A 15272-nucleotide genomic window follows, 5' to 3' on the forward strand; every position below is an offset into this window, starting at 1 on the left:
TATCGTATTTATTTTGAATATATGGAAGTTATGTAATCTTGCTGGAACTGACAGAAGGAGACAGAAAACATAAAAGCACAGATAAATTAAGTTTAATTCTGTTCAGAACTTTTTGAACGTAGGTTAAAATGTTCTGATGAACCAGATCTTGTCTCCTGGCTCGGGATCCAGGACCCTGAAGCGCCTCCTAAATGTTCTCCAGAGGGAGAGCGAGCGGTGTTTGTTTATGGAAGTCAGATGTCTCTCTGTCACTCAGCTGTCTGATAATCTGACTGAAGCCTCGTCTATTTTTAGCTCCTCCCCCCTCAGCTGTGCTTCCTCTGGCGCTCCTCGGACTCCTCAGTTCAGCGGGAAGCGTTCAGGTCTGCAGCACCGAGCTTCAGGTGCCGTCCTCTGCTTCTGGATCAGCTTGCTCTGGGTCAGGATCTGGTGTGTGGAAGGTTTGTGGTCAACTTGTGCTTTCATGGTTAAGTTGTTTTCTGTGATCAGCTTGTCTGAGGAGATATCAGTGAAGGAAAGTCCAGCATCTGAGTCAGAACCAGAACCAGTTCAAGGAGCTTAAAGTGATTTTTTTCAGCTTTATTGCCTTCAGTGTACATGAACAGGCAAAAAACATGTACCAGCATTTAGTGCAGAAAACAATGAAATACAGCACAAAGAAAATTATCAGGTAACAGAGCACCGGGGGCATGTTTTCCTCTAGTTCTGTAACAAAAAAAGGAATATATGAAACATTAAATAAAAACCATAAATCCAATGATAATATTAGAAATAATTATTAAAATAATGTTTAAATGTGGAGGGATTTGGGTGTTAACTGGGGTCTGCCTTATAACCGCAGCAGGGTCGGTTTCCTCCCGTTAGTATGAATCTGTTTTCTTACTAATTAAAATCATAGCAGATCTGTAGGAAACGTTTGTAAAAGGCAGGGGCCGTACCACAGCTCCTCCAGACACCTGAGGTGTTAACGGTGTCCTGAAGAACCTGATTTGAACCTTCTAACCAGTTCTTGATGCAGCTGGCTCCCCGTCCTTCAGGCATCGTCTGCAGCTTGCTTTGTGGCGTCTGACATCTCCAGCCATGTGAGAGTCCAGAGGGATGGCTTTTTATGTTCGTAGGTTCCTTTGTTTATTTCCCAGTCTGTTTTTCTAACATAATGCCAGATTTGTAAGATAACACACTGAAGGCCCTGTGAGATATGGATGGTAAAAACTTTATATTCTACACGGACCGAACTCCAGACCTTCAATGTGTGTGTGATTCATAAATGATTATTTTAAGTTTTTTCTGAGATGCTGGCTAAGAACTGGAAGACCAGATACGGGAATCCCTGATAGGAGTTCTATTCAGCTGAGACCCATCTGGCCTCTAAGTCCTGAGCACCCCATGCACCCCCGCTGGCAGCTGAGCGGCCAGTAGAAAATCTTTACACCAGCTAGGTTCAGGCCTCTTTTCTCTTTTGCTGACATTACTACTTTTAACCATATTCTTGGTCTTTGGTTTTTCCACATAAATGGTGATATTATTTTTTCTAATAAATGGGTTATTAAAATGTGGATTATGTTACTAGAAAAGGGAGGAATAGGAACAGACAAGACCAGTTTATCTGCAGCACAGTCCGACGACAGGTTGATTCAAAGAGCTTTACAGAAAACAAGAAGCATGATTTAACATTAAGAACAACAGAAAAGGGAAAAAGAAAGAACACTGGCTAAAAACAGCATTAAAACATGATGCAGTTTAAAAATTCCAGTTTTAAGAACCAGATCCAGATCTGGACTCTAAATAAAAACTAGTCCATGCAGCAGAGAACAGGAGGGTCTTTAACCTGGATCTAAATAAACTGAGTGTTTCAGCTGATCTGAGGCTTTCTGGGAGTTTGTTCCAGACATGTGGAGCATAGAAGCTGAATGCAGCTTCTCCATGTCTGGTTCTGACTCTGGAACTGATAAGAACCTGGATCTGGGTCTATGTCTTGTGAGTCCAGCACAGCCGGGTGAGGACACGGCCGGTCGGACAGCAGCAGGCTGGCACCACCGGTGCAGGGAGAGGACATGGGACCCAGTCCTGCTGGACCTGCAGACTGCAGTTAAAGTCTCCTCGTTTTAAGCTAGCTCCTCTGTTTGGGGCATATAAATAAACCAGTGTGACTTTAGCCCCTCCAGCAGTGCCTATCACCATCACAAATCTACCCTCTTTATCCTCCATTGTTTGTTCGTGGCTAAAATAAACTGGTTTGTTTAGTAGAATAGCAACTCTTTTTGTGTTGAAGGAGGACCTATAAATCTGGTCCATTCTCTCTGTAAGTGCTCTTTTTCTGATAGATGAGTCTCTTGCATCGTTGCTGTAGAGCAGTGTAAGGAGCCTTTGAGCCAGCTAACTAGTACTTGGTAACTAGAAGTAGGTGACGCTGATGCTGTAAGCGACGTAGATCCGGTGAGACGGCAGATTCAGACCAGGCACACTCAAACATTCGTTCATTAAATAGCGTCTTTATGGTCCACTCTGGAGTCAGCGGGAGGACATGGCCAGTCTGACAGATTTTATAGATCGGTGCTACGATAGAATCATCATGAGGAAGCCAAACCAAACATCTACCACTTCCACTTCGACAGCGAAATGAGGATTCACCAGGAGCTATTTCACCACCGGGGAACGACTCAACGGATGTTCTGATCTCTATAGATAAGAAACTCAGTAGTTTTGATGCGCGTTTGAGCCTGGTAGAAATTCTCCACAAGGAGTTCCAGGCGCTACGTGAATCACTAGAATTCATCCAGAAGCAGGTGGAAACTCTGGCTGTAGAACATGCTGGTCTCAGAGAGTCGGTAAAATCCCTCACCGAGGGCTTGACCCGTCTCTCGGAGGAAAGTAAGAAGATGAAGGAAACGGTGATCGATCTGCAGGCGCGGAGCATGAGAGAGAACCTGGTATTTGCAGGGATTCCAGAGCAGACGGAGGAGGACCCCGAGACCACGGTGAAAAACTTCATTAAAACCACCTGAAGCTCCCGGAGGAAACGGTGAAAAACATCTCCTTTCACAGAGTCTAGTTAACAACGGAGAGTCCTGTTTCCTTGAAGGTGCTCGCGCTGTCATCGCGGTGGATAAATTATTATTAACGGACAGCTGTACCGCGACCCGGACATCACGCCGTGGCTCTACTGATGTGTTGGTATGAGCTTTAATCTTCCTGTATTCTTACTGGATCATGTCAATGCATAAAACTGCCATAAAGATCATGTAGTGAACAGTAAATCCACGGCCGTCTCCACTGCACTGCTGTCAGCACAGATGTTTTTTAATTATTTGTTTCCTTTGGTACTGTCGCTCTTTTCACTTCTCACTCTTCTTCTGTCCGACCCTTTCATGGTTAACGGTGATCCCACCGTCATTATATTCTCATGAACCGCGGCGCATGGACACGAACAAAAGGCCCAGCTTGCTGACACGCATCAACACTTTGCCTGATTCACACGAACACACACACGGTATGAGGGAACACACACTACTTACGAAAACATGCCAGCAGATGTCGTATCTGTGTAGACGTTCATGTGTAACTTCATGGTGGGAGGCTGTACGGCCTGAAAGGACCAGGACACGTGGCCTTTCTGCTTAACGGCAAAACGGTTTTCTTGAGGTTTTCTAAACGTATTATCTTGTAAACCTTTGCAGCTACGGCTTAGTCAGCGGTACCATGGAAACGGGCCGGTTTGCTAACCAGGTGTGTCTGAATCAGTTTTCAGATTAAGGACTGTTAACGTTTACGCCACAGACCCCGCAGTGCTTAATCTGGAGGTTCAGCAACGATGAAGAAACATACGGAACCTCTAGCTTTCATCATTTCTAACACTTATAGCCCATCTACGTCCAGGAAACCGGCTAAAAACTGCTAACATCTACGTGTGCTAACTCTACCACAGCCTCCAACAAAGGATCAGATCCATCGCTGTGGTCAGGGATGGAAGAGATCAGTTTATATGATAGAATAACTTCATATTACATCAGTACGAAACAGCCTCCGATAACGCTGAGTCGGTGCCGCCATTATTCAGCTCTGGAAAACTGGTTGAAAGTCCCGCCCCTTCCACTACGTCAGCAAGATGGCGTCCGTTCAGTACGTTCATCGTTTCACGCTAGATTTCTGGCCGAGTTTATGCAGCATGCGGGTACTTTCAGAGTTCATGCTGAAACCAGACAACTTGAGACGCGCCCTCCATGTTTGTCCAACAAAGACTTTAACCAAAACAGGATAACGTTAGCTACTGTTAGCTTAGGAGCACTTTTATCCACAGGAACTAGTCCAGTACCAGAACTGAACTGGAGCTTTGAGGACTGGATCAGGACTCTTGATTGTTCCTGTTAGAAGCGGTGTGGCCGTGTGATCCAGACCCGGTCGAACTCGCTGTGATGGCTGAACCGGACCGTGGTGGAGGCTCACCTGGAGAACGTCTGCTTAACCCAAGATGATCTGGTGCCAAACCTGGAGGTATTTAAATTTTTTTAAATTTTTTTTTTTGTCTCATTCTGTGTCCAGGTTCCACCGTCAGAACTCAAAGAAGAACCAGAAACTGGACTTCAGCTGATGCTCTGTGACAGTTCTCACCAGGAACCTGGTTCGGTTTTAGTCCAGCATCTGTTCGTGGTGCTCTGATGTTGGAGGGAGAACAAAGAAGAGAAGTATGGAAACAGCTGTGGAACCGTGCGGTCGGGGAAGACCTCTGTAAAAACTGAAGTGGAACGAGAGGAGCTTTCTGACGTCCTTCAGACCTTTAGATTTTCCACATGACTGAACACAAGTAGACGACAAAACCAGGTGGAGCGCCCCAGCAGAGGAGCAAACATGAAGCTTTGTCAGTCTTTCACCACTTTGAGCACCATCGCCGTCCACGCCGGCCAATCTCAGATCATCATCTCCGTCCTGAAGGTACGAGTAGAGATGAAGATAGAAGTCAGTAGAACAGATTCACTCCAGCGTACAGCAGCATGTCTGGCTGACCAGGTCCAGAGGACAAACTGGACCACATGACATTTACATGTTCGGTCTGGTCCGTCTCCTGTGGTGGTTCGGATGTTTGATGGACACAAAGTTCTCAGCTTCAAGTAGTTTTACTGTCAAACAGACACAGCGAACCTGATGGGCCACTGGAGGCACCAATAAAAACCACTAAAATAAAAATAAAACGGCAGCCGTACACCGATGGCCCGTAAATAATAATAATAAACAAAAATTAAAAATACTCAAGATAAAAACACCAAAAAGAATAAAAACACTATAAAAGTGATTCAATAAAATCATAAAGAATAAAATGATCTGTTGCTGTTCCACGTGGAATAAAGGAGGTTTTTTACTCTGAATCTCAGACCTGAGGGAAGCAGTCCGTCTGTAGAGGCTGGTTCTGGTTTCCCACAATGCATCTGGCTTTCCTCCCCGCCTGCTGCTCATGTACCACAGGTGGAGAGCAGGGTGGAGGCCTCCACCCTCCTCCCCACCTGCTGCTCATGTACCGCAGGTGGAGAGCAGGGTGGAGGCCTGCTGTTTTGCTGGACTTCCTAACAGTAACCATATCTGTGGTTTAGTCAGTGTTTAGCTGCAGGTGGACTCCAGACCTCCACGCCGGGCCCAGGCTGTCCTCGCCACCCAGACTCACCATGACTGGGTCATCTGTGAGGTTCAGGATGAGCCGCTTCTCCTGCTGCCTCCTGCAGCTGCTGGTGCACAGGATGCTCAGCAGAGGAGGCCGGACGCCTCCCTGAGGAGGAGAACCACCACTGTTCCAGTCACTCTCACCCTCTGACTGTTAAAGAATCTCAAACCCACTGTGCTGGATTAATATAAAAGTTAGAACCAGAGGTAAAATAGAGGGTTGGATGGAGTTAAAAGCAGAGAAGTCCACAAAGAGTCTGGCATGTGTCCCGGGACCCTGAAGAGGTCTCATCAGGAGGTGAAGTAGAGTGATGCAAGCATCCTCCACCCCCCTCCCGAGTCTATAAGCAAACAGCAGGAGTCTGAAAGGACCTGCACTTGGTTTAAAAGATCAGCTTCTCAAAGGACTTCTTCACCAGAGAAGTCTGGGCTTCTGGTCTGAAGTCAGTCAGCTGTCCAGAACAACACGGCCGAGCTGCTCCGCACAGTTTCTAACAGTCTGGCTGTGGTCCATCTGGTCCAGGATGAAAACCATTCAGAGCTTCAGACACGTCTTTATTTGAGCTATAATCTTTCAGCGTAGCCATCCCATAATACTCTAAGATCAGTTGTTCCTCCAGCTTGTCCTCAGATCCAGTTTAGCCTCCTAATTTCTTCTTCTCTTATGCCTCCTTCATCTCCTTGTTTAAAAGTTGTTTCCTAAATACCTGCTTTAAGTTTCTTGTGACCCAAGTTTAAACTCTTCAGACTTTTTGATCACCGCATCACACAAACATTATAACTGCTGGTTCATCCAGTTCGTGCTTCCCTGTAACACGGAGAGACTCTCCTCATCCCAGACCTTCATTCCTCTGCTTCTCACTTTCTCTTAAGTCCTGGCTTGAACATGGGGAGAGGAGGATGGTGCTGTGGTCGGGTGTAGGAGAGGCTTTGTAGGCATCTTTGATGGTGCCGGAACTTGGAGATGCATGTAGGTCAGTCTGTCCATGGAGTCCGTCCAGGTCCAGGATCTGGTTGTACAAGTTACATACTGATTCAAACGTAAGGCCTTTTTCAGCTTCCAGTTATTAAAATCTCCCATCGGCTGGAAGAGAGTGACTTCATACAGCTGTCACAAACAGCTGAGGAAAGTCGCTTGGCACGTAAAAGGGATGAAGAGAGACAGCCAACAGCTCAATATCACACATGTAGCCTCTAATAACCACGTTGTACGTTGGCCTGAAGCTCATCCATCTTGTTTCTCAGCAGCTGAACATTGATGAGGGTCACCGATGGGAGTCTCAGTCCAAAGCGTCCTAATCTCGCTCACACTCCTCCGTCATTTCCTGGGTTTCAATCCACACGTTGTCTTTCATACATGATGTATCCGGTACTTTTCAGTCACCTTATGTAAGTCTTCTAGGAACGGGATATTTCCCCGGACCGGATGGCCCGGGATGTCCCACTGAAGCAAACGTTCTCTGGTGTATTTCCTGGTACCATGGTAGCCCTGGTAGAATATGTGGGAAGGAATTATAACAGAATCAAGTACCTTACTTCCATTATTGAAATCAGTAATTCCTCCCGAACAGTCACACCTTACACAACCACACACAAACCCAGGTGTTAATGAAAACCTGTAACGTGCAGCACAGACCTGCTGCAGGAACCACGCTCACCTGCTGCAGGAACCACGCCCACCTGCTGCAGGAACCACGCCCACCTGCAGCAGGAACCACGCCCACCTGCCGCAGGAACCACGCCCACCTGCTGCAGTAACCACGTCCACACTTTTAACTTTTTCTTTTAATCTGATTTTTCTTGCTAATGTTCCAGAGAAATAAAATTCTTTTTTTTTTTTTTCTTTTTTTTTTTTTTTAACTTGTCCTGTTCAGCATCATAGCAGCAAAATGATAATCTGGTTGCTGTATCGTGCTGAACAAATTTGCTCTGCCAAGGGGAGGCCTATGGGTAAGGCTCCTCTTGATAATGTGATTCATTTATTTATTTATTTACTTTGAATCACGGAATCTATGTAATCTTGCAGGACCTGACCAGAGGGGACAGAAAAAGATGGAAAATAGCAAAAAAAGAGCAAAAGGGAAAGAAGAAAGGAGACAAAAAGATCACAGACAGAAGGAAACGACCCTTCAATCCACACCATCACCAGACAACAAACTGTTACACCTGTACATGAACACACCAGAAAATTTCCTACAACTTTTACAAAAGCAGAAACACACATACAGAAAAAAAAAAAAAAAAAAAAAAAAAACAGGGCTGCCAGTCATTAAGAGTTTTTAAATAATAACCAAATCAAATCAAAAAGACATAACAGCGACCAGATACTAACTCACAGGAAAAATACAATTTTTTTTTTTTTTTTTTTTTATTATTTTCTTTTTTTTATATTTTTTTTTTAATAATTATCGCTTAATATTAAAAACCCACTAGATAACTCAGTGACTGTGTCAGCATGCAGAGCATGAGGAAGAGGAGTGATCAGTGATGAAGAGTGGTGAGTGAGATCATGCAAATGCGACCACGCCTCCACGGAGGCCAGAGGCAAACCAGGGCCTGGCCTCAGCAGCAGACCCGGAGCACCAACCCAAGCCACCCCACCACAAAGACAACTCCAGCCCCACCCGAAGGGCAGCAGAGGAGAGCCCCAGCAAGAGCCCCCCACGGTCCCGGGGCACAGGCCTCAGTGGGCCAAGATCAGCAGCCGCCGGCCCACCCAGGGCAGCCCAAGCGAAGGGCCCAGGACCCCGGGAGCCCAGAGGCGGCCGCCCCACCCCCCAAAGGCAGAGGGCCCGCAACATGCCTAGGAGGACCAGGCCCCCCCAGAAAGCCACCCGGCGTAGGCCAGCACACACCCCGATGTTCCAGCCGCACACCCTGGGAACCAGGGCGCTATCGGCCCCCTCCCCCCACTCCCCATCTACTTCAACCTGCACCCCATATAACCCCACACTCACACCCTCCCCCGTGCCGCACCCACAATCGCTCACCACCACACAATCACGCCACACACAACCCTCCCACCATGCCCCGTGGGGGACACCCCAGGCGGACCAGCGGACAGCGGGCCCCAACCCCCATAGAGCCAGCAGCCCACCAGCGCAGCCATCCCGGGACCTGGCCCCGGGGCAACCCCCCGCCCGCCCCCAGCCACACACAGGAGGAGCAGGGGTGTAAGAGGTCCCCAATACCCTCTCCCTCCCCGCTCCTGACTGTTTATGTAGTGTGTGTTGTGTGCAATTAAAATTGAGGGGCAGTGACTGCAATGAGCCGCGAGCCGGGCCACCTAAGTGGCCCCGCCCGCCATGCACCACATGCCATGCCCCCCAGGTGTTGTTTGTGTGTTGTGTTTCTTGTGTTTTGGTGTCTTGGTGCAATTAAAACTGAGAGGCGAGCAGCCACGGGGTGCATCCAAGGAGACCACTGAATGGTCTCCTCCGTTCCACCCCTCATGGCCCCACGCCTCCCAACTCCCTACGTGTGTGTGTGTGTGTGAGACAGAGAGAGCAGGAAGTAAGAGGGGTCCGGGGATGTACGTCCAGAGGGAAGCAAACTTCCCTCTGGATGATGAGCCTTTAGTGGCATTAGGCACCCCTGCTCCCCAGGAGGCCCCCCAGGGCAAGACAGGCCAGGAGAGGCCGCCCCCCACGACCGGGCCATTCAGGGACTGCAGCCAGTGAGCCGCCACCCACCCCAGAAAGTTCCCACACCCCTAACGGGGAATGAGAGGATGGGGACAGCGGCAGACCCACGGCCCACCACCCCCAGGCCCGCCCAAGCCCCCCCCCCCCCCCCCCCCCCCCACAAGTGCACTTAACCCCGCCCCAACCACACACAGAAACACATGCACAGAGAAATAAAATTGACTGACTTTCTGTTAGCTGGCAGGCTGTTAGCTGACAGGCTGTTAGCTGACTTTCTGTTAGCTGGCAGGCTGTTAGCTGACTTTCTGTTAGCTGACAGGCTGTTAGCTGGCAGGCTGCTAGCTGGCAGGCTGTTAGCTGGCAGGCTGTTAGCTGACTTTCTGTTAGCTGACAGGCTGTTAGCTGGCAGGCTGTTAGCTGACTTTCTGTTAGCTGGCAGGCTGCTAGCTGGCAGGCTGTTAGCTGGCAGGCTGCTAGCTGGCAGGCTGTTAGCTGACTTTCTGTTAGCTGACAGGCTGTTAGCTGGCAGGCTGTTAGCTGGCAGGCTGTTAGCTGACTTTCTGTTAGCTGACAGGCTGTTAGCTGGCAGGCTGTTAGCTGGCAGGCTGTTAGCTGACTTTCTGTTAGCTGACTGAGTCCCTGTGGAGGTCATTCTGACCACCACTGTGTCCACGTGCTGTTTCCTGTTATAGCAATGACTATTTACTGATGCTGCCATGCATGGAAGTGTGTGTGTCTTTGTGTGTGTGTGTGTGTGGATCACCTTCTGTCTTTTTTTGGTCAACATGCCAGAGATACCATATCACCCAGAGGAAGGCTACAAGACAAACGCACATGCACACACATGCACAGATACATGTAGGTCAGCGTGTCCATAGAGAACAAACCGAGTGAAACATTAAACTGGCTGGAAAATGGCTGCATGTGAGCTTTAATACATGTGAGCAGGGAAGCCTCTCACTTCCTCTGCTGGACATTAACTGTAAACAACAATCAGCTGGTCTCCTTACAGAGCAGCTATTCCTGACAGAAGAGACTTTTACTTAGCTCACAAACTCAACTTTAACGCTCCAACTTTAACGCTCATCATGGCTTCAGTGTATTTAAAGCAGCTAGAAGACAAACAGCATTTCATGTTCCTGCCATCACCTCTAACCTCGGCTCCACAAAGGCCAGATAAAAGAAAGCAGAGAAAACACCTGCTACTGACCCACACTGCTCACAATCTGTTGTGTTTCTGTTGATCCAGAGTGGATCTCTGGTCCACCTCCAGCTGGTCCAGGTGCAGCCAGGACTCTGTGAGATCGGCTTGAACCAGGCGGAAAACCAGGTGCTGATCCAGGAACAACAGCAGCTGCTGGAGAAACTCCAGGTAAACTCATGGACGCTGTAATCTCTCATCCTCTCACCCCAACACGGTAGAGGCAGAAGACTGCCCTTCCTGGTCCTGGTCCTGGTCCTGGTTCTGGCTCTGGTTCTGGTTCTGTTGGAGATCTACTTTCTGAACTAAGAAACCTTTTATGTGATGTTTTCTGAATGCAGCTCCTGGAAACTAGACTTGTACTGAAGCTGGTTCTGGAAAGTTCTCTGAGATGATTGTTGTTTTTATTTATTTTTATTTCAAACTAAAATTTAAAAACAAGCTGATGGAAATGAAGTGAAAGTCTGAGATGTGCAGCAGGATGGTTACTGATGAAGATGGACCAGGACAGAATGAGGTTTCATGTTCTGTAGAAACTGCGGCCTGTCAGTAAACACTGCTTCATGTTTGGCCATCTAACAAACAAAATGCTTTCTGCCTCCAGTGTGTAACAACTACTGCCATCTAGTGGTGGAAATAGACATAGCAACCACCTCAAAGATTCAAAGACTTTTATTGTCAGTTCATCGTATGTAAAAAACATAAAGAGGAAGTGAGATGCTGCTCGCTCTCACCATAGAAATGACATAACAGAGATGTAAAAATAATTTAAAGGCACACATGAAGACCATAAAACTACAAATAAAACCAATAAAAATAAAGTGGCAGTAGCAGACGGTCAAGTGTTCAAAAACTATAACTGGTCCAGACGGAGGGCAGATGGGGACTAGAGCTCAGTATGCTGACAGCCTGGTGAGGAAGCTGTTTGACCGTCTGGTGGAGCAGTCTAGCTGTGGAACCTTCTCCCTGAAGCCAGGAGGCTGAAGTGGGGTGTGAGGCGGGTATGGGAGGGTAGGGGGACACCAGAGAGCTTACTGGCTGCCTTCGCTACGTGTTGGGTCTTTCTGCTGGGGGTGATTCAGCTTCCTTACCACACCGTGATGCAGCCAGTGATGATGCTCTCAGTGGCGCCAGGTAGAAGGAGAGCATGATGGAGGTAACAGGCTATTTTAAGTTTGTGGAGAAAGTAGAGGTGCCTCTGGGCTTTCTTGGCCAGCTGTGTGGTGTGAGTAAACACAACCAAAACATACGGATGATGTGCAGGAGAAATGTCTGGCAGTCAGACCTGAAAGAACTCGATAAAAATCTGATGAAGCCCAGACCGCTAGGATCTGATGCAGCGCCATGTTTTACTCTGATCCTGCATCAACCTGTAGATGAACCAGTTTTCTTCTTCGCTGGTTGTCTCGTCTTCTCCTTCAGTGATTCTTTGTTGTAAAAGGTCAGCATACAGGTCAGCGTGGGAGGGGCTTAAAAGGGACATTTTTTTAAGTTTTAATAAAGAGAAATTACAGCAAAAATTATGTTTCACTTTCATTTAAAGTAGGGGTGAAAAACTGTGCTTATTATTAGGGCTGTCAAAAATAACACATTAATAGCGGAAACTAATGTCGTCTGCGTTAATATTTTTAACACAATAATGCATGTGCAGCGAGATGGTAAAGATGAGCTGGGTGGAAACATGGATGTCGCCTCCGTGGAGAACGGGGTGTTTAACACACACTCTTTTCCTGCATTTATATTTTGAACTCATCCTGCGTTCTGCACCAACATGGCCGCTCTAGAGGATCTCTGTCATCTCTGTTTGTGCAGCAGCTGCTTCCTCCTCCTCTCATGTTGCTCCGTGAATCATGGCGGCTGTCGGTGATCAGCTGATCGGCTTTTCTCTCGTTGTGTTTATGGATCAGCTGAGAAGGAGGAAACTAGCGTTCATGTTCACACCGTCACATATTTACCTCAAAGTCTTGTTGTTGGCAGGACCTTCTCTAACAGTAGCTGCTGGTGGTAGGCAGGGTTTCTACTTCAGCTATGCAGGGGCGGGTCTAGAAAAGTTCTGATGGGGGGCCAGGAGCCCTGACCAGGAAAAGAGGGGCACAGATGAGACCTTTTTTAGGTCTAGATTTTATTAAATATTGAACTGATTATTACAACTAAAGTGATCATCTGATGTAAAAAAGTGAAGAAAAACTTAATGTTTACCCAAGAGAAGGTCAGTTAACAGTAAATATTTGTAGCATCGGCTTGTTCTGGTGATACGATGCAGTAAAAACGTGCAGATTTCAGTTATAGTCAGGAATGGTGATTAATCAGAATAAAATTTTTAATCCTTTGACAGTCATATATACACATATATATCAGAATACAGCAAATATGGATGAAACTAAAAAATGTCTAAATTCATTGACAACATCCTTCTTTCCCAGATTTCATGTCTAGAGGACAATCACGGCCAAATTGATCCGGATGAATGTTCCTCACAGCTACAGATTTCCTCATCAGGACGTCATTTAGTTTTTCCCTGTTCATAAAAATTACTCAAATATTTGATGATCAGTTTTAGGTCATGAATTTTATTTTCAGGGTAAAACTGAAGCATTTGGTTAGCTTAGCACTAGAAGAGCCGGTAGCTAACAGCTTTACTGGCTTAGCTGACATGAGCATCATCAGAAGTTCACGTGTAACATGTTGTTGCAGAAGCATGAAGCTGAAGTTTTATCTGTGGTGGAGAAGAAAGAGGCAGAGCTGAGGCGGAGGGATGGAAGGAGGATGAAGCAGGAGGAAGAGGAGAAACTGAACGATGCCATGGAGGCGTCCCTGAGAGAGGGATGGTCGCTGCTCCTTCTGCTCCTGAAAAGACGGCTGGACGTCCTGATGCTGGCTTCAGACTTTTACCGCCGAGCACTGGAGGTAGGAAGTAGAAAAACGTCTTCATGTCACTTTTTTGTTCCCTTCCTGATCCTCTTCTTCTTCTATGGTTTGTTTCTTTCTCTGGTCGTATGTCAGCTAGTCTGCTCAGCACTGCCCCCGTGGTTTCTGCTGGTATTGCTTCGTCCTCTGCCTCAAGAGACGGGTAGCTAAGCGCCCTGAAAACAGACCAGATTACGAGCGTGACCGACGCAGACGGATGAAACTGCGTCGGTCACGCTCGTAGTTTGGTCCTAAAATCTGACGAGCCTCAGATCTGAAGAGCTTCTTTGCTCCAACACAACTCCGAAGATCAGCTATGATGAGGCTCCATCCTGGAGGAAGATTTCAACTTCATCATCTTCAGCTGATTCAGTTACATCAGAATCAGCTGATAAACCAGGTTAATTTGTCAGATTCTCGAGTAAATAAAGAAAAAATGTCGAGTCAGCTGGTTAGCATGAAAGCACCTTCAGGATGAACCAGGTCAGGGTCAGCAGCTCCGGTCCTGGAGATCTACCATCCTGCAGGTTTCAGTGTTCCTCTGCTGGACCGGAGCTGCTGACCCCTGCAGCAGGCTTTAATTACTGCTCTTCATCATCTCCACCCTCATCTTCATCATCAACATGAATAATAATAATCATCCAACATCCGTTTCCATCGTCTGGTTTTACATCCACTTCCTGTCTAGCTGGTTACCGACGTCCTCCTCGATGGGTGGGGTTCTGTTTAAGATTCATTCAGTCACCATCTGTCCTTCAGAGGGGACGATGGCTGTCCTTCAGAGGGGACGATGGCTGTCCTTTGTGTGGGACCTAGCCTCAGACTCAGGTTTTGTTTAGTGTTTGTGCTGTTAGTCTCGTTTTTGTCTTTTCGTGCGCATACAGTGAGAGTTCATGTCAATCAGGAAGCAATTTTTCGGTTGAGAGAAATAAGCTGCAAAAGACATTTTGACATAAATGTCCTGGACTCCTTCCCAGAGGTGTAGTACACAGACTCCGCCGACTGGCCAAGGACGGCTAACTATTCTGATTATACTCCTCACCAGCATCCAGTCTCCGGCTACTAAGATGGACGGCCTCATCCGCCGGCTGGTCACACAGCGGTACATCCCAGATTGCTCCATTTAATGTTTCTGTAAAACGTGGCTCGGACGGAGGATCCCAACGAAGCCACAACACCGGCAGACTACAGTGTTTACAGAACCACGCAGGGGTGGAAGGACCATCCTCGTCCAACAATCCTGGAGCAGCGACAACATGGACATGCAGCGTTTCTGATGACATTGTGAACTGCTGTCAGTCATCTGTCCACTCTGACTGTGTCGTTATTGTTGGTGGTTCCTACATCCATGCTGAGAACCCGGAGGACGGAGGGACCAGAGAACGGTGTTCTTGATACCTTTGGTCTAACTCAGCATGTGGACCAGAGGACCCTGTCTGGATCTGGTCGTCTCTAAAGGTCTGAATATTTCCAGGTTGTGGTGGTGGACGTTGTTCTGTCTGATCATTCCTGGGTTTTCTTTGAGATGCTGTTATTGTCAACAAAAAGCCCAAACAGAGGTTATCAGGAACCGGTACACTGGTGAAAATCCCACTGACATGTTTCTACCAGCTATCCAGAAAACCAGGCAGTCAGTCAGTGCTTCCATGACAGGGGGAGGACATATGTCCCTGTGTCCACTCAGAGACATGAACACCAGGACACACTTTTCTCCAGTCAGTCCTAAAAACCTGGAGGAGGTCCTTGTCCATCTGAAAACCACCACTTGCTGTCTTGACACCCTGCAACCAGATTTTTAAGAATGTTTCAGGATGCATGGCCTTAGATCAGGGGTGTCAAACTCCGGTCCTCGAGGGCCGGCATCCTGCAGG

General features: G+C 47.5%; 1 protein-coding gene across 4 annotated transcripts in view; it reads left to right on the forward strand.

Moving 5' to 3' along the window:
• Positions 1-342: 342 nt before the first annotated feature.
• ccdc141 (coiled-coil domain containing 141) overlaps positions 343-15272 on the forward strand; it is a 70811-nt gene continuing 55881 nt past the window's right edge. For all 4 annotated transcript variants that reach the window (XM_042002365.1, XM_042002366.1, XM_042002369.1 and 1 more), the window contains exons 1-4: positions 343-440; positions 4540-4929; positions 10543-10665; positions 13189-13401. In XM_042002365.1, the coding sequence (XP_041858299.1) occupies positions 4846-4929; positions 10543-10665; positions 13189-13401 (420 nt within the window). In that variant the 5' untranslated portion in view covers positions 343-440; positions 4540-4845. The remainder of the gene's footprint in view (positions 441-4539; positions 4930-10542; positions 10666-13188; positions 13402-15272) is intronic.

Source organism: Melanotaenia boesemani, chromosome 12 (genome assembly GCF_017639745.1).
Source record: "Melanotaenia boesemani isolate fMelBoe1 chromosome 12, fMelBoe1.pri, whole genome shotgun sequence".
NCBI lineage: Eukaryota > Metazoa > Chordata > Actinopteri > Atheriniformes > Melanotaeniidae > Melanotaenia > Melanotaenia boesemani.